Source organism: Diospyros lotus, chromosome 4 (assembly GCF_014633365.1).
Source record: "Diospyros lotus cultivar Yz01 chromosome 4, ASM1463336v1, whole genome shotgun sequence".
NCBI classification, from domain to species: Eukaryota; Viridiplantae; Streptophyta; class Magnoliopsida; order Ericales; family Ebenaceae; genus Diospyros; species Diospyros lotus.
Window position 1 is genome coordinate 25,501,096 of NC_068341.1, and position 27,470 is coordinate 25,528,565.

The window sequence follows — 27,470 nt, forward strand, 5'->3', positions numbered from 1 at the left end:
AGTTAGTTACAACTATAGAAGGTTATAGAAGATTGTATTTGGTGGGAACCCCATCCAATTTGCATCATTACCCGCAGATTGGACAAAGGAGATCATCATATAAACCAACTGATCCCTCAAGATTGGGGCATCGAGAAGTTAATGAGAATTACTTTCTTTCTCCCTACAATTCTCTCTCCCCCTTTAATTCTCTCTCTCCCTATCTCTCTCTATTCTTCTACTGTGTCTTGCATCCTCTAATTCAAATCGAATTAGGGAAGATTCATTGTCAAGCTCTAGCTCTGACAATTTTGGTATTAGAGCACGGTTCTCGGCTAGAGTTCTCTAAGAACCCATATCGATGGTGGAGAGTACTCGCATGAAGAACTTCAAATCTCAATCGCAACAATTCAGTTCGACAATGCCTGATTGTTGATGCACACGAAGAAATGTGTGTGTGGTGATATGTGTGCGTGTGGTGGTCAAAGAATGTGGCAAATCTTTAGATGCCTTCCTAATCTGGAATAGGAAGTTTCCTATGTCAGACTTAGGAAACTTTCCTAATAGTGTAGATTTGTATTCTTTCCTTATGTTGTATTTATAATAGAAGGTAGGTTTCTTTATGTGGTTTCTCTAATCCTCTATAAGAGGATCTCATTGTGTACATTTCGTTTATGAGAAAAATTATTCCACTCATTGCTTATTCAGTTTTCTACATGGTATCAAAGCCTAAGATACCGGCTTGATTCGCCTAGAACCCTAGTGTGCCTTCATTGCACAGTTTTTTCTCCGTTTCCTCTAAGCCTTCATTGCTTCTTTCTTGTTCAACCAATCAATCTAGTGAACATGTCAGAACTTTCAAAAGCTACTCCCACCTTGACAACAGGAGAATCAACTTCGGTTGACTCACCAAAGTTGGAGATTTGCTGGGTGTGCATCATTCTTATCGTCTAAACAGTAGGAACTACTTCCAGTGGGCTCAACTCATCAGAACCTTTCTCAAAGGTCGTGGGAATATCAGTCGCTTGACTACCCTTCTCCAAAAAGACTTAGATCCCTCTTTCATAGCATGGGATGTGGAGGACTCTTTCATCATGTCTTGGCTGTGGAGTGCAATGCAGCCTGAGGTTAGTAAGAACTTCATGTTTTTAAGTTTATCAGAGGAGATCTGGGAAATGGTGAGGTAAACCCACTCAAAGGTTCAAAATGTCTCGGTGATCTTTGAGATTAAGACAAAGATTGGCTCTACTAGGTAAGGTCAATCAACTGTTACAGAATACTATAATCGGATGAAGGGCTTATGGTTGGAGCTTGATCATTATCAAGACATAAAAATGGTGTGCAGTGCAGATGCTGCGACCCTCAATCGGATTTTCGAAAGAGATAGGATTGTTGAATTTCTAGCAAGCCTAAATCTAGAGTTTGATTAATTAAGAATTCAAGTTCTTGGTAGAGATAAACTCCCTACTATCAATGAAGTGTTTTCCATTGTCAGGAGTGAGGAAAACCGGAGACGTGCCATGCTTAATGAGCATAGCCCTAAAAGTTCTGCCTTGATGACGAGCAACAAAAAGGGAGCAAGGTTTAAAGAGAGGAAGTCAGAAGCTCAAACCAAGAACTCAGGTCATGAAGGTCAGTGGTGTACCTACTGTAAAAAAACCTAGGGACACTAGGGATACATGCTTCAAGCTTCATGGACATGAGGCTGTTTTGAGCAAGATAGCAGGATTCAGAAATCTAAAGCACTAGATTTATCTTACAAGCAAGGAGCAAGAGGAAGTAACTGATAGGACGAAATCCTCTAGAACTGATCTTAATCTGTTGAATGCAGAGGAGATTGACAAGCTAAAATCCTTCTTAAGGACAATCTAGGATGGACCATCCTGTTCTCTTGCACATCAAGGTAACTACCTAAACTTTGGTTCTTTTTCAGCCTTTAAAACTGATAGGAATAACATGTGGATCCTTGATTCGGGAGCCACTAATCACATGACCCCCAACCTCTATGTTTTTGAGACATATGAGCCTCTTGAAACCACCAAATAGATAACTATTGCTAATAGAACTTCAATTCCCATCACAAGATAGGGCAAAGTCAATCTTAGTCCTAGTTTATCTATCAACCAGGTACTTCATGTACCTAATTTGGCTACTAACCTTATTTCTATTCATCCACTTACTAAAGAACTAAATTGCCATGCTGTCTTCTCTCCTCACATGTGTAAATTTCAGGCTAAGAACACGAGAAAGATGATTGGTGTGGATGAGAAACAAAATGGACTATATGTCTTACAAGGGGAGAGTGATTGTCCTAAAAGGAAACAAAGGCTTGCTTGTTCATCCCAACCTTATTTCTATTCATCCACTTACTAAAGAACTAAATTTCCATGCTATCTTCTCTCCTCACATGTGTAAATTTCAGGCCAAGGATACGAGAAAGATAATTGGTATGGCTAAGGAACAAAATGGACTATATGTCTTACAAGGGGAGAGTGATTGTCCTAAAAGGAGACAACAGAGGCTTGCTTGTTCATCCCAATCATCTTTGGATCTCTCCACCATTTGGCTCCATCACTTTAGATTGGGCCATCCCCCATTTGTTCTGTTAAAAGACATGTTTCCCACCTTGTTTAAGACTCTAGACCCTAATAATTTTCAGTGTGATGTGTGTATAATGGCTAAACAACAGCGAGTGTCTTATCCATCCAATCAGCATTCAACTGTCATCTAAGCCATTTTCTTTAGTCCATTCTGATGTTTAGGGGCTTGTGAAAGCATGTCGTGTTTAAGCAGCAGCTAGCTGCTTATGTTTATCTTGTGTAATGTTTATTGTGTTGCGATTGTATTAAGTACAAGTTGTTATGTTGTTAGTTAGGCGGTTAAGTAAAGAGGCGTGTTGTACACATATATATTCAACTACGCTTCTAGTTTCTACGGCTAGACTTCATTTTTCAGATTTCGGAAAATATAGTGCAAGATTTTTCTCTTCAATTCTTTCTTGCATTTTTCTTTTCATGCCCTAGGGTTTCGTTTCATGGTATCAGAGCCATTATTCTACCTCGATGGCCTCCAATCCAGCTCTTAGTTCTTCTTCTTCTCCACCATCTCATTCATCTTCTTTTTTGTCGTTTGCCTTGCAATCAGAATTTGCGGCAGTGGCTAAGGCATTTAATTTCATTCCAATTAAGTTGGAATCTAGCAATTACATTTTTTGAAAAGCTCAAGTTCTTGCTACAATTCCATCTTTCGATTTGATGTCATTTTCGAATAAATCGCCACCTCCGACGAAGTTTTTGACAGATCCAAAGGCAGGCGAGATCGGATCTTCTTCCGTCAATCCAAATTACTTGAACTAAATTAGATCCAATCAGTTGCTGCTGGCTGACTGTTCTCTACTATTAACAAAGAGGTATTGGCGTAGGTGATTCACTGTGAATCATCTGCTAAGGTATGGTCTTCCTTGGAAAATCTCTATTCTCGCCAAACTATAGCTAAGTTTTTTCCAATTGAAGTAGCAACTGAGGTCAATTAAGAAAGATTCACTTTCTATTAGTGATTACATTTTAAAAATCAAGACAATATGGCATGCTCTTGCAGCCATTGGAGAGCCTTTACATGATAAAGATTTGTTGCTTGCTATTCTAAATGGATTGGATCATGAATATGAAACAATTGTTAGTCTCATAACCTATCAAATGGATGAAATTGATTTAGAGAAGGTGCACTATCTTTTATTGACGCATGAACAAAAGTTAGCAACCAAGAATTTGCCTCAATTTTTTGCTAATTTTGATTCTGTTATGTCTTTATCCATGAATGTTAATGTGGCCTCATACTTGTCAAGAAGGCAGTGGTTCTGTGAATAATCATAGAGGTGGTTATATTTCACGAGGTGGTAGTTATGTCAATAAATGAGGCTGAGGTAGGGGTAGAATATCTAGAAGAATTTATTGTCAACTTTGTGGGAAACCATGGCATTTTGTAGACAAATGTTATCACAGATTTGATAGAAATTTTCAACAAATCCCTAGTCAAGGGTTTGGAAGATCTAATTTTGCTGTTCAGACTGATCCACGAGCGTATATGGCCTCCCTTAGTGATTCTAGCGAAGGCTACATGAATGAAATATGGTTAGTTCATCGGAGTCACTATGGCACTCCCGAGAACTTGCCTTAAACCCCTCAATCAGATCCCTCATGGTTTGTTGATTTAGGCGCCACAAACCACATCACCTCCAATCTTAACAACCTGTCCTTGCATTCTCCATACAATGGTGGTGACAAAGTGACCATTTGAAATGGTAAGACTCTTCCTATATCTAATATAGGTTTAGGTTAATTGTACACCCAATCCAAACCTCCATCTATTATTTCATTACCTCATGTTCTTCATGTTTCTAGTATGAAGAAAGACTTGATTAGTGTTTCACAACTTACTCGTGATAATAACATTGTGGCTGAATTTGACTCTAATTATTGTGTGATCAAGAATAAGGATTCCGGGCTAGTGCTACTTCAAGGACATCTTAAGGATGGACTTTATCAGCTAGTTCTAGCACTTGATCCTGTTGCTCACAGCCACTCGATCCAATCCGTCAAGCCTGTTTTGTTTTCTAATCCCGATGTTTCTTTGCATACATGTAATAGACAGTTGAATACATGTAAGAGACAAAATTCATTTTCTCATGAGCTATCCATAGTGTTAATGTAGCCCAAAATACTGCTAGTGTGTGTCAGCAATGGCATGCACAATTGGGGCATCCATCTTTTTGTGTATTGCAATCTATATTGAATAAAATTTGTGTTCCTTGCTCTCATTCAACTCTTCCATTTTGTGATTCATGTAAACTTGGTAAAATGCATCAGCTTCCATTTGCTGATTGTGAAATTAAATCAACCAAACTATTAGAATTGGTATATTAAGATCTATGGGGTCCATCTCCTATTCTATCTACCGAGGGGTATAGATATTACATTATTCTTGTGGATGCATACAATAGATATATCCTTTGAAACTCAAGTTTGATGCCTTGTCTACCTTTATCATGTTTCACAAGTTTGTTGAACTTCAATATCAAACCAAACTTAGAGCTTTACAAACTGACAATGAGGGGAGGGGGGGGAATTTAAAGCCTTTTTACCTTATCTTCACAGTAATGGGATCTAACCTCGATTTACTTGCCCCTATACTCACCGATAGAATGGTGTAGCAGAAAGGAAACATAGACATGTTGCTGAAATGAGCCTAACTCTATTAGCTCATGCTCATATGCCTCTAAAATTTTGGGTAGAAGCCTTTCAAACTGCAATTCATACAATAAATCTGTTACTAGCTTCTCCCATCCAATTTAATACCCCATTTGAATTACTCTACAAAAAACCACCCAATTATTTCTTGCTTCAATCTTTTGGTTGTGCTTGTTTTCCTTTCCTTAGACCCTATAACAAGCACAAATTTGATTTCCATTCCATTGAATGCATGTTTCTTGGATATAATCAAACTCACACCAGCTACAAGTGTTTGCATCCAACGAGAAAGGTTTATGTCTCTAGGCATGTGTAGTTCAATCCTAATGAATTTCCTTTTCCTTCTTTGTTTTCATCTCCTATTATCTCCCAGTCACCCTTTAATGGGTTTTCTACTACTTTCTTTCAATCTCTTCCTTCTTTTTCTTCCAATTCTTCATCTCCTCGAGTAGCACAGCCTTAACTCCTGCCTTGTCACCCTTTATTCCTACTAACCTTCATGTTTCATCGCCTGCTTATTTATCTTCTACTTATGAGCCATAGCCTTTTCCTTCTCAGCCATCTACTACTCCCATTTCTTTGCCTAAATCAAAACTTGTCCCAATTCCATCTATTCATCCAATGCTCACTCAATCTAAGGCTAAACAACTTGTGACCTCTTCACCACATGCCTTAGTGAGTACTCTTGAACCCAGTTTAGTTCATGAGGCTCTTTTAGACTCACGATGGGCTCAGGCTATGAAGGAGGAATTTTCAGCCTTGCAACGAAATAACACTTGGGATCTTGTTTCGTTTTCTAAGGACATGAACTTTATTGGTTGCAAATGGGTATTTCGAGTCAAGTATAACTCTAATATTGGTCTATTCTTAAACACAAGAATCGGTTAGTAGCTAAGGGTTTTCTCCAAATGCTAGGGATAGACTATCCAGAAACTTTCAACCCTGTTGTAAAGGCACCACAATTAGGGTGTTGTTTTCTTTAGTTGTCATGTTTGGTTGGAATATCCAACAAGTGGATGTGAATAATGCATTTCTTAATGGTGACTTGACAAAAGCTATTTTTATGTCTCAACTTGAGGGGTTTGTGAACTCTTAATTTCCCTCCCATGTGTGCAGATTGAGGAAGTCTCTTTATGGCCTTAACCAAGCCTCTTGAGCTTGGTATATGAAGTTGAGGGCTGCCTTACAGAGGTGGGGCTTTTCTAGAGCTACATCTGATGCCTCTTTGTTCATTAAAAGGATTGCTGACTATGTGTTGTTTGTCTTGGTTTATGTTGATGATATGCTCATTAAAGGGTCATATTCTACTGCACTAAAGTTGTGCATTCAAGATCTGGATACTCACTTCGCTCTTAAAACCTTAGGATCAGTCAATTACTTCCTAGGGTTTGAGGCATATTGAGATGATAGTGGTATTTACTTGACCCAAGCTAAGTATACTTTGGATTTGCTAAAGGCAGCAATGTAAGACTGTAAACCTTGTGTCACTCCTATGACCTCGAGTATTTCCTTAACTGATGAGGGTGATTCCTTCTCCAATTCGTCATTGTATAGGACTCTTATTGGTTCTCTACAATATTTGACATATACACAACCTGACATTGCCTTTGTGGTAAACAAATTAAGTCAGTTCTTATCAGCACCTAAAATGTAGCATTGGTTAGCTTGCAAACGTTTGCTTAGATACCTTAAAAGGACTGCTGGCTTGGGTTTGTTATTCTCTCCATCTCCAAATGATCTATCGTGCATACAGATGCTGATCGTGTAGGATGTAAGGTCACAAGGAGATCTATAAGTGGGCTTTGTGTGTATTTTGGTTGTAATATGATTGTATGGGGTTCTAGGGAACAAATGGTGGTAGCTAGATCAGTTGGTGAGGCTGAGTACCGAGCAATTGCACATGGTGTGACCGAACTATTATGGCTGAAGTCATTGTTTTCAGAGTTGGGATATCCTTGTGGTACTACTACTAAACCAATTGTGCGGAGTGATAATTTGGTTGCTAAGAGCATTGCTAAAAACCCTGTATTTCATGCTCGTATTAAGCACATCAAGATTGATGTGCATTTTGTTCGAGAGAAAGTTGAGAATGGTGAAATAGAGATAAGACATGTCGTCCCTACAACTCATCAAGTAGCTGATATTCTTACAAAAGGGTTGCCAAGAAATCGATTTTAGTTTCTATGTGGAAAGCTTGGGCTCAAATTTTCTTCGATGCATAATAGCTCTATTGACTCTATAGACATTACAAGGATCAAAGATTTATCCTCTAATTTGGAGTCTAATTTGAGGGGGAATGTGAAAGCATGCCGTGCTTAAGCCACAGCTAGTTGCTTATGTTTATATTGTGTTGTTGTTGTATTAAGTACAAGTTGTTATGTTGTTAATTAGGTGGTTAAGTAAAGAGGCGTGTTGTATGCATATATATTCAGCTACGCTTTCAATTTCTATGGCTAGACTTCATTTTTTAGATTTCGAAAATGTAGTGCAAGATTTTTCTCTTTAATTTCTTTCTTGCATTTTTCTTTTCATGCCCTAGGGTTTCGTTTTAGGGCCATCCAAGATACCAAATTTTTTGGGGGCAAAATGGTTTATTTCCTTTATAGATGACTGTGCTTGCATGTGTTGGATTTTTCTGTTAAAAGGTAAGGCTGCCATTGGGACTATCTTGCTCTATTTTTGCAAAATGATTTCCACTCAATTAGGTGGTGGGATTTAAAAGGGGAGAAACAATTAATCTTCAAAGAAAAATTAAGGGGTAGAAGGAAATGGAATGGAGAAGGACAAATAAACCAAATGTAGAGGGAAATAGCTACTGCCTTGAGAAGCACAACAAAGGTAGTCCTTGGAGAGACAAATGATAGAGCCCCAAACCTTAAGGAGTCTTGGTGGTGGAATAAAGAGGTATAATTGAAAATTAGAAATAAGAAAACTTTCTATAAGGCTGTATATCAGTGCAGCAATGAAGAAAACTTTAAAAAAATTTAAAGAAGCGAAAAAGATAGCAAAAAGAGCTGTTAGTGAAGCAAGGTCAAAAGTATATGAGAATCTATATAAACGACTTGATACAAAAGATAGAGAAAGGGATATATATAAATTAGCTAAAGCAAGAGGAAGAAAACAAGGGATCTAAACCAAGTAAAATGCATAAAAGATGAAAACCAAAATGTATTAGTGAATGAGAGAGCGATTAAGGAGAGATGGAAGGAGTATTTCACAAAATTATTTAATGATGGTGGGGACACAAGAGTTAGGTTGGGACATCTTAGTAACTCTGAAGGGAATGTGAGCTACACATTTTATTGACGCATAAATTCAAAAGAAATAAGGCAAGCATTAAAAAAGATGAAAAATCATAAAGCAGTGGGGATTGGATAATATACCAATAGAAACATGGAAATGCATGGGAGAAGAGGACATCTCCTGACTAATGAAATTATTTAACGCAATCCTTAAATAAAAAAAGATGCCAGATGAGTAGAGGAAGAGTACTTTGGTTCCTATATGCAAGAATAAATGAGATGTTCAAAATTGTGAAAATTACAGAGGAATTAAGTTAATGATCCATACCATGAAATTCTAGGAGAGAGTAATAGAACAGAGGCTCAGAAAGGAAACAGACGTCTCTGAAAATTAGCTTGGTTTCATGACTGGTAGGTCAACAATGGAAGCTATATACCTACTGAGGCGCCTAATGGAAAGGTATCGGGATCATTAGAAGGACCTGCATATGGTGTTTATAGATCTAAAACAGGCTTATGATAGGGTCCCTGGAGAAGTATTATGGAGGGTTTTAGAGAAAAAAGGAGTCTGAATAGCCTATATACAAGCCCTTAAGGACATGTATCACGGTGCAGAGACAAAGGTCAGAACATGCAGAGGGAATACTGAACCGTTTAAAATTACAAGGTTCTGCACTAAGTCCATACTTATTTGCTTTAATAATGGATGAGCTCACTAAACACATTTAGACAGAGGTGCCATGATATATGCTATTTGTAGATGACATAGTATTGGTGGATGAAACAAAAGAGGGAGTGAACACTAAGATTGAGTTGTGGAGAAACAGTTTAGAATCTAAGGGATTTAAATTAAGTAGAAGGAAAACAAAATATATGGAATGTAAATTTAGTAAGAATGCAAGAGTGGAGGATGTTATAATAAAATTGGAAGACCAAATCATATAAAGAAAATACCATTTTCGATATTTGGGATTAATGATTCAAAAAGATGGAGAAATTCACGAGGATGTCACACATAGAATTAAGGCAAGTTTGGTAAAATGGAGAAATGCATCAGGGGTGTTATGTGATGGTAAAATCCCATTAAAACTGAAAGAAAAGTTCTATAGGACAACTATAAAACCAGTTTTGTTGTATGATTTAGAATGTTGAGCAGTTAAATACTAGTATGAGTAAAAGACGAGCGTAGTGAAGATGAGAATACTAAGATGGATGTGCGGCCATACAAGAAAAGATAAAATTAGAAATGAGATTATTTGTAATAAGATAAGAGTAGTGCCAATCAAGGAGAAGATGAGAGATACTACAGTGAGATAGTTTGGTCATGTGAGAAGAAGACCAAGAGACACTCTTGTAAGGAGAGTTGATGAAATGAAACAATTAGTCAAAAAAAGAGGTAGAGCAAACCCAAGAAGAATTTGGGAGAAATATTAAAGTTTGATATAAAGTGTATAGGTCTGAATGAAGATATGATAAAAGTCAGAAATACATGGAAGTTTAGAATTCATGTAGCCGACCCCACATAGTGGGATAAAGGCTGGATATGTTGTTGTTGTTGGCATATCTATTCAAAAATTTCGTACTGATAATGTAAGGGATTATTTCAACAATCACTTGCATCAGTTTTTTCAACAAGAGGGGATAGTCCATGAATCTTCTTGCATAGATATTTCATAACAAAATGGAGTAGCTGAATGGAAGATGAGACATCTCCTTAATGTGACCAGAACTCTTTTTCACCATCACCATGTCCCTAAACAATTTTAGGGGAAAGTTGTTCTAACAACAACTTATGTGATTAATAAGGTTCTATCTAGGGTCCTAAACAACCAAAGTCCTTTCTAATGTCTAGCATCTTTTTTCTCAGATCTGAGTTTGCATTCTACTCTACCTCTTAAGAGTGTTTGGTTATGTGTGTTTTGTTCACATTCCCAAAGCCAATCAGGACAAACTTGATCTTAGAGCTCATAGATGTGTCTTCCTTGGGTATTCTCCTACCCAAAAAGGCTACAAATGTTATAATTCTACCTTATGAAAGTTCTATGTCTCCAAAGATGTCACATTTGTTGAGTCTCAGCCATTTTTTTTTTCTCCTCAAGTTAGTTCTCAAGGGGAGACAGTTGGGGATGAGGATCAAGACCCATGGAATTCCTTCCCTAACCTCGAATCAGCAACACAAAGCTCCAATGAGCTTGATGGTACCGATCAGCCTCTTAATATTGCCCCTTATTCCTCTTCTCATCATACTTCTTCACCTAATTCCTGCCATCAAAATGCAAACTACAATGAACAAGGAGTCCAATTGCTATCAAACAAGTTTTGCATGCTTCTAACTTGTCAACCAATTTGATTTCTGTCTATCAACTTACTAAGGATCTCAATTGTCGTATTTTTTTTCCCCCACACTTGTGAATTTCAAGAAATGGACACGGGGAGGATGATTGGTGCTGCTGAGGAGTGGAATGGGTTGTATGTTTTAAAAAGGAAGAATTTGTTGCCTAAAGGGCCTCAACCTAAGCTAGCCTGCACATCTCAAACTCCTACAGCTCTTACACACATTTGGCTTCAACACTATTAGCTGGGACACCCTTCTTTTTCATTATTGAAAACTATGTTTCTTGATTTGTTCAAACATTTAGATCCTAGTACTTTGCATTGTAATGTATGTGAAATTTCAAAGCATCATCGAGTCTCCTATCCTATTAGTAATAAACTATCTTCTCATCCTTTTCCACTAATTCATTCTGATGTTTGGGGGCCATCTAGGATTCCCAATTGTTTTGGGGTTAGATGGTTCATCTCTTTTATAAATGATTGCACTAGAATGGTTTCTTTTATAGGACAAGGTTGCTATTAGTACTATTTTGCCTCACTTTTATACAATGATCTTAACTCAATTTGGCTCTCCTATTCAAAAATTTAGGACTAATAATGCAAGGGATTATTTTAACTCTCACTTGCATCAAATTTTCTAGCAAAAAGAGGTTATCCATGAGTCTTCCTACATGAACACTCAACAACAAAATGGAGTGGGTAAGAGGAAGATGAGACACCTCCTAAATGTCACTAGAACTCTCCTCCACCATCATCATGTCCCTAAGAATTTTTTGGGAGAAGCAGTCCTCCTACCTAATCAATAGAGTGCCTTCTAAACTCCGTGGTCATCAAAGTCATTTTCAATGTTTTTCATCCCATTTTCTTGACATCAGTCTACTTGATTCTCTTCCCCTTCAACTCTTTGGTTGTGTAGCCTTTGTTCACATTCCTAAGCAAAGTTGAGACAAGCTGGATCCTAAGGCCCTTAGATGTATCTTCCTTGGCTATTCACCTACCCAAAAAGGTTACAAATGTTATCATCCTTCCACTAGGAAATTCTTTGTGTCTAAGGATGTGACATTTGTTGAATCTCAACCATTTTTTTTGGCTCTTCTCACCTTGGTCCCCAAGGGGAGAATTAGCAGATGGGTGACCAAGGGAGTTCCCTTCCTAGCTTGGACATAGCCCTTCCTGAGACAGAAGAACCTATTGGATTAGAATCTATCTCTGATCATATTTCACCAATTTTAAGTGAGCAAAACATGTCTCAGGAGAACCTATTGGATTAGAATCTATCTCTGATCATATTTGACCAATTTCCAATGAGCAAAACATTCCTGACCAAGCAGGTAAATGTAAGGTTTTGTCTCCAGTAAGGTTCAAAGGCTCTCCTTTTGTGTACCACAGAAGACAGTAGCCTATTTTATAACCTCAGCAGGGATCAACATCTGATTCCCAGCTAGGTACTGAAATAATTCAGCCCTCAAATCCTCTTAATTCTAACCCTAATGATCTGGATATTCCTATTGCCATCAGAAAAGGGGTTAGAAGTTGCACTCAAAATACCAGAAAAGGAGCCAGATTTACTAGTACTAGCCATGTTGGACAAAAGGGAGCCTTACAAGATCAACAGATCTGAAACAAAAGGGTTAAATAAGCCAAAAAATAAAGGCTGGATGATCCAGCACAGAGAATAGGCGCATTAGAGCAACGGTAGATGGTGGATGCCAGTGACCAGCAGCCGCGGATGGCAGCGGATGGCGACGAAACCACCGGGGCAAAAATGGACTAAAGGAGGCGGGTCCAATGGTGAAGACGGCGTTGCGATCGGAGCAAAAACATCTCTGTGAACAATGCGAGAGAGGCGGTGCGTGGCGGAGGCAACGCCGACGATCCTCCTGGGGTCATTAGATCAGAGGCTGGCGAACGCAACGGCGGCGGCGGTGTGCGTGATCGGTGGCTGGACGGTGAAGACCCACTGCTGACCAGTAGCGTGCGTGCGACGGAAACGCAGTGGGTGGCAGCGGCGGTGGCACGGCAGGCTGCGGCGGTCAGTGGCGACGCAATCGACAGTGGTCGTCAGTGATGTGGGCGGCGGCGATGGCTAGGGTTTGTATGGTGGCTGCTAGGGTTTGTATTTTGGCTCTGATACCATGTGAAACTTAGGAAGAAAACCTAGCTTTTAATATGTATATACCACTTAATTAAATCCATAGACTATACACCAATATATATATACAAATACAATGGGCCATGGGCTCTAACATAGGATTAACCCTAGACTATAACCATATAACTCAACACATTTCATACAAGAGTCGCTCACCAAATTTTGGAGCATTTATTACCAGTTTGGATACAATTCAGGTCCCCACCAACATCCAAGAGGCTCTCAAAATCCCTCATGAATGTGTGCTGTTTTGGATGAGATATGTGCCTTAGAGAAGAATAAACATGGGAAGTCACTAATCTGCCTTAAGGTAAAAATCCAGTTGGATGCAAGTGGATTTTCACAGTAAAGTATAAGGAAGATGGGAGTGTTGACAGGTATAAAACTTGTCTTGTTGCAAAAGGTTTCACCCAGTCTTATGGTATTTACTACCAAGAAACCTTTGCCTCTATGACTAAACTCAATACCATTTGAGTTCTCCTATCTCTAGCAGCAAACTTAGACTGGCTGCCATTTCAACTTAATGTGAAGAATGCATTCTTGAATGGTGACTTAGAAGAAGAAGTGTAGATGAAGATTCCTCTAGGTTTCAAGACACAAGTTACAAAGAATCAAGTGTCCAATTTAAAAAGATGTCTATATGGTCTTAAGCAGTTACCAAGAGCGCGGTTTGAAAGATTCACGGCTACTCCCAATGTCAAGCTGACTATACTTTATTCGTGAAAAGGTCTTCCGAAGGTAAAATGTCCATCTTGATTGTTATAAGTTGATGATATTATTGTCATAGATGATTTCACAGAAGAAATGGATAGTTTAAAGAAAACCTTGCCAAGGAGTTTGAGATCAAACATTTAGAAAATCTTCGATATTTCCTAGGAATGGAGGTGGCTAGATCTAGCAATGGAATCTTTGTGTCTCATAGAATATGTCTTGGATTTGTTAAAGGAATGTGGGATGCTAGGGTGTAAATCTGTTGACACTCCAATGGAAGCCACCACCAAACTTGGAAGGGAAGAGAAGGGTGCTCCAATTGCTAAGAGCCACTATCAAATGTTAGTTGGTAGACTTATATAGCTTTCTCACACCAGACTTGATATCGGTTTTTCGATCAGTGTTGTGAACCAATTCATGAGTGATCCACGGGGAGAACATATGGAGGCATTTTCCAGAATCTTGAGATACTTGAAACTTACTCCAAGAAAGGGTCTTGAAATCTTCTTCAGGAAAGGTTCCAATTTAATGGTAGAAATCTATAGTGACACAGACTAGGCTGGTTCAATCACAGATCAAAGGTCTACATTTGGATGTTGTGCTTATGTGTGGGGCAACCTTGTTACTTAGAGAAGCAAGAAACAATTAGTGGTTTCCAGGTGTAGTGCAAAAGCAGAACTACGCTCCATGGCTCATGGTATTTGTGAAGAGATTTAGATAAAAAGATCACTTGAAGAACTTGAAGTCAAGATTGAAGGCCCTGTGAAACTCTTCTGTGACAACCAATCTGCCATCAATATTGCCAAGAATCCTATGCACCATGACAGGACTAAGTATGTGGAAATTGATTGCCACTTCTTCAAAGAGAAAATTGAAGGGAATGTTATCAAGCTCATCTACACACCAAGAAGTTCTCAGGTTGCATACATCCTAACTAAAGCATTGCCTTAGAAATGCTTCGAAGACCTAAGTTCCAAGCTTAGGATGGACAATATCTTCATCTCTTCTTGAGGGGAGTGCAGATATCCGAATATTTCAGCATTTAAATCTTCTCTATTTTAGGCTATGTACAGTTAGTATTACAGCTAGGGGGATTTACAGCTTTTGATTTTCTTTGCTTCCATTTTTAATTGATTGATGATTCTTAGCAGATCACAATTCATTAGGGATGTGATTGGAATCCCTTGGTATATATGTATCCCTGTCATGTACAGAAAGATATACGAGTGAAGAAATTTTCCCTTGCTCCACAAAAAGCAAACAAATCTGATCCTTACCTTCAAGCCAGTATATCCACAATCCTGGTGGAGAAACATTTGGGAAGAATGAAGAAGATGATGAATCTAGATAAAGAAACTATTCAGAATATATAGGCATGGTAGGATGTACTGAATCCACAAATAATTTTGATAGTGAATAGCCTGCCTCAGATTCCAACCATCAATGAGACATTGGTAATGGATGATTGGTGGTGCTTGGGGTAGTGTGCCAAATATTGGGGAAAACACCTACATATCTTAATTATATGCTTGATTTGACCCACTGTTCAATATCATCTCCTACATGATGCTCTACCTCATAATCAATGGTCAAAGTTTTGTGAATATTGCGAGGTTATTTCTGTCTTCCTCTAACAACATTGATAGATAATTGGGAGCTTCTTTGTCGCTATCCCTCTAGGAGAGACAGAAATTGACGGCCTAGATTGGGTAAGTCCGTTCAACTATTAAACGGGATAGGCCTAGATTGTAAGAGTCCCTAGCTTAAGAAGCCACTTGACCTATTAAAGGTGGTGTAATGTTAGAGAGGATCCTTGGGTCACAGTGACCAAATTCATTAGTGGTTTGACACTAGAAATTGAGAGAGAGGCTAGTTCCAATCTCTATATTCTTCAATTATTTCTTCCTCCTTCCTTATTACTTGTAGAGTTTTCCTTGTTGATCATTGTCTAATTCCCCAAAAAAAAATTGACAAAGCAAAGAAGAGAGAGGATAGGGAAGGAAAAGAAGAATAAACAGAAAAGGTAGAAGCCATTAGCAATCAAGATTTCTGTATGTGCAGTTAGCATCAGTTTTAATCTCTATAATCTATTTTGTAGTGTAGTGGGCTCCACCATTTGATGTCCGTAAAAGAGATTTCTAACTAAAAAATTCTGGACATTCCAAATGCGTTTTAGTACGTAAATTCTTGGATTCCTTTCTTCCTTCATTCTATAGTACTTGCAGAATTTCTCGATGCTGTATTGACTTTATTTTATTGCAATAGTGAAAACTTTGGATATGTGAGAAGAAGACCCATAAAGGCTCCTATGTGGAGAGTAAATAGAATAGAACAAGTATTTAGTAAAAGAGGTAGAGGAGGAAGACCAAGAAAAACTTGGTGGAGACTCTTAAGGTACAATATGAATTATGGGGCGCTTACAAAAGATAAGGCCGCAGATAAAAATAATTGGCGAGTTAGAATTCATATAACCAACCCTGCATAGTGGGACTAAGGCTTGATTTGTTGTTGTAGTGAGAACTTTGGACTAGATACAGGTGTCATCAGAATCAGGGAAGAGTGTCCTTTATTGATCTCCATCTTAGTTGATGATCTTCACATTTCTTAAGTGAGATTGCATGTCAAATCCTACTTTTCCAACCTATTATGACCTTGAAAACACAGGTGATCATCTTCTGTGAAAGAATACATTTCATCTAATAAAGCTACCACCTGCCAGTACTGTTGGATCACCAATTGTAACAAAAGTTCATTGTAAGGAAATTACCCAAATAATTCATGTCAAATCACTCTAGCAACTAGTACCTTATGCATGATATCTGATATGAAGGAAGCATTAGCAACAGTTGTTATACTATCTTTTGGCTACGGTCAGTGTACTTTTTTTTGAAAATTTCAATGAAAACACTGCTGTATATTAGAATAAAAAAATTCACTTACCTGTATGTAAACTGCTAACAACTGTGTTTCTGAATTCTGATTTACTTTAAAAGCAGCCAACCATTTTTGTTACTGACCATTAGATTTCTTCTTCAATACAATAATTTATTTTTCTTCTATTAGGTTGAAATAGAAGTCAAGATCACTGCTGGAACTCCCATCAAGAATGTTGTAATACAAGAGGTTAAAAATTATAATCCAACTTGGGTTATACTTGATAGGTATTCTTTTGGCTTGTTCTTTTGATGTTTATGGATTGAAATTCATTTTCTTGTTTAACATGCCATTCCACATTAAATATTTTTGTCCTTTTTGACACATTTTGTATGGCATTACTATTTAGATCTTGCAATCAATTCCAAATAATATCATACATTCTCCTAGAATTGGAATTGAAACAAAATTCAATTTCAGCAGTAAATATGCTGTGGCATTGAAAACTTTAAAACTCATACTTAGAAAAAAAAAAAAAGAAAAAAGGTTGAAAAGTCTTCTTGTTACTTGGAACTGGTCCATTGAATTGGGTTGTATTTCATCTCTTTATCATTAAAGAGAGCATGCACTAAAGTGAAGTAGCATATAGGTTGCTCAATACTATTGATCCTTTGGAAGGGGAAGCCATATTATGTACTATGATCTGAAATCCTTATGCATCTTGCAATTTAGATCAGGTAGTCATAATATCTTCTGCTTTTTTTAGTTTTTAGACAAGAGGGAGTGACTTGAGGACCTGTATATGGAATTTCTTGACCCCATTATGGTCAAATCAAAAAGGAAAAGGTCTTGCAGAGAGAGAGAGAACGAGAGACAGAGAGAGAGAGAGAGAGGGGGGGGGGGGGGGGAGATAGAGTTATAAAACCTTTAAAAAAAAGAGTAGAGAATATCTTATAGACTTACCAATTGTTCAGAAGGGTCAATATCAGGACCCTAGGGTGAATAAGGGTTGAGTGTAGCAGGATTATTCCTCAAAAGGAGTAGTTAATTCTGTTACATTGTTAGCAGTAGTTTTTTTACTTGTATTTTCTGTTTAGCTGTTGAAGTAACTATATAAAACTACTAGGGCTGTTGTAGATGCATTATCTAGAAAATATCAATTGAATCTATTGATTTTTCTCTCTCCAAACTCTCTCCCACTTGTATCTATCTCTCTCTCCCTCAACTTCTCTTCCTTTCTTTCTCCCTCTCGATTCTCTTTGATTCTCCCTCTTGATCTCCCTGTTTCTTTTGCCTCCTCCTATTTTTCCCTCTCTTTCTCAAATTCTACCACAATTCTTCCAAAAATCAGCCTAATTCTTTGTTGAAATCCTAGGTGGAGCCTAGGATCCTAACAATTTGGTATCAAAGCGAGGTTATCCTCGGCTAAGATTCCTACATTTTTGTGCTAAGAATTCAGGTGAATTCAATTCAGCTAATTTCCGCCGGTTCTCAGCTGGATTCTGGAAATTTTTAGCAACTGATTCACGATTGCTACAAGTGATAATGGCAAATTAGTGAAGCTGATATAGAGGCGACTTTGCAGTGATTGTAACAGAGTATTTGACTAGAAATTCTTGTTCGATTTTTGAAGGCGAGCAGGCCAGGCGATTCCGACGACTCCTAGAGCAGTTCCAGTTGATTAGACTTTGCAGACGAGCAAGGTTATCCTTGAAAGATGATCGTAGGTGAATTTCGAAGAAGCTGCAGCCAAAGCGATCAATTTAGGAGGTGCAATACATGCGATACCTACGAAGCTAAGCGAATTCTGGTGAGTATAGGAAATTATTGCAGTAGGCGAGTTTGGAGGTGGAATCAAATCTATCGCTTAGCAGTTCATTTTGATCAAAAATTGAAGGTCCCTGACTGGTTAGGCAGTTGACCCCAAGAAGCAGATTCATAGCAGCCGATACTTGGCTACTATAGTGGACTCCGGTGAATTTCTGCATTTGAGATAGCAAAGCAAGGTCAGCAGATTCTCGTGAACCAGGTGTTTGGGATAGATTAGGTCACAAGAAGTAGAGCACAACAATACTCGACTTGGAATTGAAGCGAAGCAAAGCAGTTGACTAACTGTAAGAGGCGATGGAAAGGAAGTTTGATAATGCAAACAGTCGAATGCGCAAGGAAATAGGTAGGCTGATGCACAAAGAGATGTAGAATTTCATGATAATGTTTGCTAGATAGAATCAAGTTAGATTACCTACTTGTTTGCTTTCAGTGAGATGAAATTGTTCTAACGAAAAAAGATTTTGGAATGTCTAAAGTAGAAAACAATAATAAGAAGGACGTTGTTGATGAAGCATTATAGCCTTAGGAGTTCTTTAAAATGAAGCAGTCTAAGGAGAAGTCAATATTGTGGACAAATAATTCACTACTCACCTTTGATTTTGAGCAAAAGAAGTATTCTGATTTAAGCAGTATTGACGAGGGTGACTATAACAACAATGTTGATAGCAATAATAGTAATCTAGGAGATTTCATCTAGGATGTTTGGACAAAAGAAGATTTAGAGGAACGACCTAATTCCTTTGAAAAATAAGTTCTTGATGAGGATGTTCCAGATGATATTCGTGGAAGTCCAAAACAAGAGATGATTGATGCAATCAATCAAATAACATGAATGACAGGAGGCAACTGAGAATTTCTAGAGTTGGAGATAAACACATTTGGATCTCTTTAGGACCTGAAATTGGTCTAGTTTTTCACATTGAGATATTGACTTTGTCAATTTCTAAAACCAACAGTGTTAAGGTGAATTCTACTAAAATGATTAAGAAGTTAGAAGGAGTAATAACTCAAGATGCGCCTACTGAAAGGTTGTACGAGGAAAATGAAAAAGTATTTGATGAAGTGATGGAGGAATCCAAGGCCAACATGTTACCCCTGGTGACTAGTCCATTGAATGAAGGATTGGCTAGTGTCCAAAATTGGAATCTTGTGAGGAATTGAATTGATATTGGAGTTCTTAAGATTATTGTTCCATTGCCTATCATTTTGAAGAAGGCTGAAGATTCCTTAGCTTTGGTTTTAATAGAGGTAACCAGTGTTTGAAAATGCGGCCTAGGCAGCCGCCTAGACACTAGGCGGCCCCTGGCCACCACGATTAAAGGCAACTCAGCACCCCTAGGCGCTAAGCTTGATTAATTGGGCCCAAGTGACGCCTAGCTGCTTGAGTCGAGCGTGGCCTAGGCCGCCTGGTTCCCTTTCTCTCTCTAGTTGTTTGTCGCTTGGGTTGTTTCTCTCTCTCTCTCTCTCTTGCCATCGCCGTCGATCTCTTCTCTTAGTTGTTCTCTCTTGCTGCCGATCTCATCTCTTTGTCATTCTCTCTCGTCTTCCTTCGGTACGTATGGATTGCTCCTTGTTGCAGCAAGCATTGCTGACACTATAACAATTGCTTGTTGTTGCTACAACTTGCTATAGCAAGCAACAAGCGTTGTTGTAACAGCTGCTTGCTGTTGCTGCTACTTGTTGTAGCTGTTGCAGCAAACAAGAACATTTTTCCATTAGTTCCCTTGTCCATAACCCTTTATCATAGCTTGTTGTTACTTCTTGGTACCAATCAAGTATCAACACTGAGGTGGCTACGCATTGCCCTTCCTCATGGCATTGGAATAACGCATCTGCTATCACATTCTCTCTTCCTTTTCTGTATTGAATCACAAAATCCAACCCTATCAACTTCATCATTCCCTTTCTTTGCAAATTATTGTTCAACTTCTAGAGAGCCAAAAACTTAAGGCTTTCGTGATCAGTTCTTAGGATGAACTGTCCAACCTCAAGTAATGCCTCCATTTTTCAGCTGCCAATAATTCCTTATCATACATGCTTAGCCCTTGATGCCTTGGAGTCAGGGCTTGGCTCATAAAAGCCAAAGGTCAGCCATCTTGAGATAGAACAACCCCCATTCCTGTGCCACTTGCATCTGTCTCTAATGTAAATTGTTTGTTGATGCAACTTCTACCCTTTCATCCCACTTAAAGTCGTCCTTCTTCAATGGGTCAGATAATGGCTTGCTTATTACTCCATAATCCCTTACGAACAGCCTATAGTAGCCAGTCAATCCCAGGAATCCCCTCAGTGATCTAACATTCCCTGGTCTAAGCCACGATAACATTGTCGATATCTTCTTGGGATCAGTGCTAACTCCAGCACTAGAGATCACATATCCCAATTACTCTATCTGCGTCTGAGCAAAGACACATTTGGACTTTTTGATGCACAGCCAATTGAGTCTAAGGACTTGGAATGCAATTCTAAGGTGTTCTAATTGTTTAGTGAAGGAAGGGTTGTAGATTAAAATATCATCAAAGAATACCAATACGAATTTGCGTAGGTAGGATTCAAAGATATGATTATTAGCAAAGAATGACAAAAATAATTGACAGTATCCTACCATTATTATCTTTCTATATGTACATGATATTTACATAACACACTGATCCTAGAATATTCTAGGATCAAGGTTAGATCAGCACAATTCCAACAAGATCTATTAAAAAGGAGAATTTGTCAATCAATGACTATGTCTTAAAGATCAAGACTATAAGTCATTCTCTTGCGGCTATAGGAGAGCCTTTAAGTGATAATGAGCTGTTGCTTGCAATTCTTAATGGTCTAAATCACGATTATGATACTATTGTGAGCTTGATAACCTATCAAATATATGATATAGATTTCGAAAAGGTTCACTATTTGCTACGCATGCATGAACAACGTTTAGCTGTTAAGAATGTACCTCAGTATTCACTGCATTTTGATTCATTGTCATCTACTATGAATGTTAATGTGGCTTCACATCAAAGTAATGGAAATTTTGGTTATAGTAGAGGAGGATATTCTTAGAGAGGAGGAGGTTCTAGTTTTAGAGGAGGTCAAGGTAGATCGAACCGAAAATTCTACTATCAATTGTGTGGGAAACCAGGGCATCTAGTGGACAAATGTGATTATTGGTTTGATTGGAATTTTACTCGAGTAAAAACAGTCAAAGCACTGGTAGATCTACAGGAGGTTGTAATACTAGAAATTAGTTAGATTCAAGTGCTTATATGGCCACCTTTAGCAACTCTAATGGAGCCTACCCTAATGATAGTGACAAGCTCACCATATCATAGTGTTCCTGAGCAATTTGCTACTCAACAACAACCTTTTTTTTTTGATCTAGCCTAGTTTGTGGACTCAGGAGCCACAAATCACATCACTTCGAGCCTTAACAATCTATCCCTGCATTCACCTTATCATGGTGGGGACAAAGTTACCATAGGCAATGGTAAGCAATTGTGTATTACTCATGTTGGTACGGGTATGTTAAATACCACTTCAAATTCTTTTCTTTGTATACCTAATATCCTTCATGTTCCTAGCATACATAAAAATCTTCTTAGTGTTTCTCAACTTACTAGAGATCATAATGTGGTGGTTGAATTTCATTCTAATGTCTGTTTGATTAAGGACAAAAGATTTGGGGTAGTTCTTCTACAGGGACACCTTAAGGATGGGCTATATCGGCTAGTTCCAATATCTTGTTCCACTGCAATAAGCAATCAAGCCCAATCCCTAGAGCCAGTTTCTGTTAATTCAGCTAGTATTTCTTTTAATTCATGTAAAGATGAAAAAGCATGTAAAAGACATTCTTCATTTGTTCATGAATTGTCAAATGATGTAAATGTGGCTCAAAGTACTAGTATTTGCCAAGATTGGCACAATAAATTGGGTCATCCTTTGAATGTACTTCAAAATGTGTTGAATAAAATTGGAATTTCTTGTTCATCTTCCAATTTATTTTTTTGTGACTCTTGCAAGATTAGAAAATTGCATCAAATTCCGTTTGCTACACATAAGATTACTGTTGTTCGTCCATTACAACTACTATATTCAGATCTATGGGGACCAACTCCCATGTTATCTATGGAAGGATTTCGATACTATGTCATTTTTGTAGATGCTTACATTAGATACACTTGGTTATATCCTTTGAAACTCAAATCAAATCTCTAATCAATATTTGTCACATTTCATAAACTTGTTGAAACCCAATTTCAAACCAAACTTCAAGGTCAATCCTTTAAAATTCTGGGTAGAAGCTTTTCTAAGTGTTGTTTATGTGATTAATCTTCTACCTTCCTCATCTGTTAAATTTCAGAACCCATTTGAACTGTTATATCAAAAGCCTCCCAACTATCATTTCCTTAAACCTTTTGGTTGTGCTTGTTTTCCTTTTCTTCGATCTTATAACAAGCACAAATTTGAGTTTCATTCAACCAAGTGTATATTTATTGGATATAGTTCCACTCAAGCTGGCTACAAATATTTACTTCCATCCGGTCGTGTATATACAACCCATCATGTTCAGTTCAATGTGCAAGATTTTTTTTACTCCTCTATATTTTCTTCATCTAATGTGACTGCTAGGTTACCTCAAAATTCAAAGTCAAGCAGTCCTTCTATAGAATTTCTTCATCCTATTGTTTCTTCCTCTTCTTCTTGTCAGTGTCCCTTAGTAGCTCATTCCCTGAGTCCATTTATGGGTACCACAAACAATTTTAACTCTACTACCACCACATTATCATCCTCTCCTCAATCTCATGCACCTCCTCACTCAGAAGTTCCTAAGTATAAAAATGTTCCAGCCCCATTTGTTCACCCTATGCTCACCTATCTTAAAGCCAAACAGCTTGTTAGTTCTTCTCCTCATGCCTTAGTGAGCTCACTTGAACCAACTTCAATTAGGGAGGCTCTTTTAAACTCACGATGGGCTAAAGCCATGGAAGAAGAATATACTGCTCTACAAAGGAATAATACTTGGAAGTTGATTCCATACACTGATGGTATGAATCTTATTGGGAATAAGTGGGTTTTTCGGGTGAAGTTTAAGCTTGATGGGTCCATTTTAAAGTATAAAGTCAGGTTAGTTGCAAAAGGCTTTCTCTAAAATCCAAGTGTGGATTATGCAGAGACATTTAGTCCGATGGTTAAAGCTCCTACCATTCGAGTTCTATTTTCTTTAGTCATGTCTTTTGGTTGGGAAATTCAATAAGTGAACGTTAACAATGCATTTTTGAATGGTGATTTAGTTGAGACAGTGTATATGGCTCAATCAGAAGGGTTTGTCAATGCTGCCACTCCAAATCATGTTTGCAAATTAGAGAAATCTTTATATGGGTTGAAACAAGCTCCTTGTGCTTTGTATAATAAGCTGAAAGAAGCTTTACTTAATTGGGGTTTTATTAGATTAGTTTCTGATGCTTCGTTGTTCATAAAGCGGACAAATGAGTATGTGTTGTTTGTGTTAGTATATGTGGATGATATACTTCTTACCGGATCTAATTCTGCTGCTCTTAAGACTTGTATTCATGATCTAGACCATCAATTTTCTTTAAAAATCTAGGAGCTGTCAATTATTTCCTAGGGTTTGAAGTATATAGAAACAAAAATGGCCTTTATCTTGTACAAACTAAATATGTTGTGGATCTGTTAAGAAAGCTGGGAAGGAGGATTGTAAGCCCTGTGATACTCCTATGACTGCTGGACTTTCTTTAACCGATGAAGGAGAAGAGTTTACTAATCCAGTTGTCTATAGAACAATTATAGGGTTTTTACAGTATTTGACCTATACAAGACCTGATATTGCTTTTGCTATTAACAAATTAAGTCAATTTTCAGCAAATCCTAAGTGTCAACACTAGTTAGCTTGCAAGAGATTGCTTTGATATATAAAGGGGACTGCTAATATGGGTTTGTTCTTCTCTTCTACACCTGGAAATTTGGATTTAACGATGTTTACTGATGCAAACCATGCTGGCTGCAAGGTCACCAAAAGGAGTACTAGTGGTTTTTGTGTTTATCTTGGCAAAAATCTTATTGTTTGGGGCTCCAAAAAGTGGTCAGTGGTTGCCCATTCAGTAGGGGAAGCTAAGTATAAGGCTGTTCCATTGGGAGTAATGGAGTTACTACGGCTTAAGTCATTGTTTGTGGAGTTGGGATATCCAAATGTTACAACTCCTATTGTATGGTGTGATAATTTGGCAGCCAAGAGTGGTTGAAAATCCTGTTTTTCACTCTCGTACTAAACATGTTGGTGTTGATGTTCATTTTGTTCGAGAGAAAGTCGAAAATGGTGAAGTGGAAATTCAATATGTCGCTACATTAGAGCAAGTTGCTAATATTCTAACTAAGAGTTTGCCTCAAGATAGATTCCAACTATTGTGTTGCAAACTTGGGCTAACTTGGAATCCTATGTGTACTGGTAAACAAAGATACATAGCAAAGGAAGCATCTCATAAAAGCCTATATGCTACATGTTGGTCCCTTGACACACAATGGCCACTCAAGAGGGGGGTGAATTGAGTAATAAAAACTTATTAAATCGAATTCTTCCCTTTTAAAACTCTTGAGCTTTTCTTATACAAAGAAAATACTTGTTATAAATATATATATTGTTTGGGAGTGATAGCAATATAAATACACAAATAACCACAATATTAACACAAGATATATATAGTGGTTCAGTGTCTCCAACACTTACGTCCACTCTCTCAAGGTCAACCCGACACTTGAGATTCCACTATAACCACACCTAGGTTTTCCAACAAGCTCACCTAGGAAACTCTTACACAACATTGAGGTTTTTCTCTTAGCTCACCCCTGAAACTGATACAACACACCTAAATTACAACGTGTTCTAGGATGCCACTCACAATCCACAATTAATACAAATAAATCCTATGTCCAAACAACCTTGGACTAAAATGGATTTAAACACAATGATATTATGATATTACAAGGCAAATATAAATAATACAAGAGTTACCAACAAGAAGAAAACTTCTTCTTCCTTGCCTTGGGCTCAAAATGATGTATCTTTAACGCTTGGGCCTTGGATTGCTTTTTTTGAATGCTTGAGAGTGTCTTTAGAAAGATTAATCTTGGTTGTGCATCCTTTTTCTCCAGATTTCTCCTTTTTCTTTTATAGATTTGGCTTCCAACGACTCTTTTAATGGCTGGAAAATCTTACCATTGGAGTCTGGAAGTCGACTGTTCTAACCGATAGTCGACTCCGCAACACCCACAGTCGACTCTCATTGGCCTACAGTTGACTCCCAGTCAACTGGCCAAAACCTGCTCTCGGCTACCTCAACTCTGCATAACCCACAGTCGATTGTCCCTCGCCGGAAGTCGACTCTCACTCCAGACTTTCATAAAATTAGATTTGCTTGATACTACAATCCATAGCATGTGTACATTACAACATATTTACATTTCTTTAGTTGAAATAAATGTCCTTTTACTTTAATACATAAATGTAAATAAGAGAGTACCCCCCATTTGGATTCATTAAAAATATCTAAAAAATCGAAGTCCATAACAATAAGAAAATATAATTTTGCTTTTAGAACAAATTCGAAAATTAGCAATTTTACCACCCCCAAAATACATACCTTCTATTTCTTGAAAAAATCATTAAAAATGATTTTAACAACAATGAACATTAGCTATCAAAATACCGGTAGATAGTTTTTCAAAATAAAAACATTTTCTTATATGTCCCCTTATAATGCGCTAATCTTCCAGACTTAGAAAAATAGCACCTCTACTCAATCCATTCTCATTTCTAGACCATTGAAAGGCTAAATTTACATTTACAAATTCAAGACCAGAAATAGAGGAGTTAGATAATTTCTTTGGCAGCAAGCCTTTGTTTATGCATCAGTAACAAGTATTGAACCTTTTCTAAGTTGATTTCATTCATTTGATACATTGTTATACTCACAACTGTTTCATAATCATTGTCCAATCCGTGTAAGATTGTAATGGCCCGCTCCCACCTGCGGGGCACTACTCGTGAATAATCAATCGGATTACTCACACACTAAGCCAATAACCAAAGGGTTAGACTATGTTTCAATAGGAAATGCCCTAGGTGGGCAATAGGCTTCGTCCTTCGCTTAGCTCCACTCGAGAAATCGGTCCCAAACACAGCGGAACGGGACCCGAAACCCGAGTGAGCTTCACCTTTCTTAAACTCGCCTCACAGCAAGCCAAAGGTAACCCAAGCACAAAACTAGCGCATCAAACATCTATTGAGTACTGGAGATTTATGGGAACATACCTTCTCGATCCTTACTTGATCTGAAACTCGGCTCAACCATCTAAAGCCATATACATCAAGCAATCTCACAATCACCTATCACACTATGATGATTACAACAAACTGGATGCCATCTAGTGCCCAACAACATATACATTCACACACAAGAATATATATACATGATAAATGCATAACATACAACTCGGGCAACTCCGCTAGTCGCCACATCAGCCTCCCGACACCATCCCTGCTTGCATCTGGACTTGTAACATTTACAACATAAGGTAAAACCTCATGAGTCATAAAGACTCAGTAAAGATGCAATACATGTAAATATGAATATAAACATGATTATGTATGCCAAGTGCATACAGCTGAGGCTAGGTCCTTTCATTCTCACAATCCACCGAGGTTTGAGGCATTAACCTACCTCTTCCCACAACACTAGTCCTCCATATGGCCATAGGTACACTAGAACTCATATCATGCAAATGTTAACCACTACATGCAAATGCTACATAAGAAACTTATAAATCATATTTACCAACTTACAAGGCCACCTCCACATGGGCCATCCCTTACCTGGCTCGAAGCCTCTCTTGCCATGAGCACGAACTCCACTTGAACTCCGAGCTCCTCTAGGATTACTGCCTCCCTAGTCAAACCTAGATGCAATCATACAGACACCCACAATATCAAACATTACACCATGGTCTTCGTTTTTGCCATACACCACAAAAATCCACCCACCAACAATTTCCAAACAACCCCAACCACGGGCACAATCCAACCATCACCTCACATTA

The 27,470-nt window shown here is 38.0% G+C and overlaps 1 protein-coding gene across 4 annotated transcripts in view; it reads left to right on the forward strand.

Moving 5' to 3' along the window:
* LOC127799564 (serine/threonine-protein kinase CDG1-like) overlaps positions 1-27,470 on the forward strand; it is a 78,509-nt gene that overhangs the window by 18,690 nt on the left and 32,349 nt on the right. For all 4 annotated transcript variants that reach the window (XM_052333705.1, XM_052333704.1, XM_052333706.1 and 1 more), the window contains exon 3: positions 16,728-16,825. In XM_052333705.1, the coding sequence (XP_052189665.1) occupies positions 16,728-16,825 (98 nt within the window). The remainder of the gene's footprint in view (positions 1-16,727; positions 16,826-27,470) is intronic.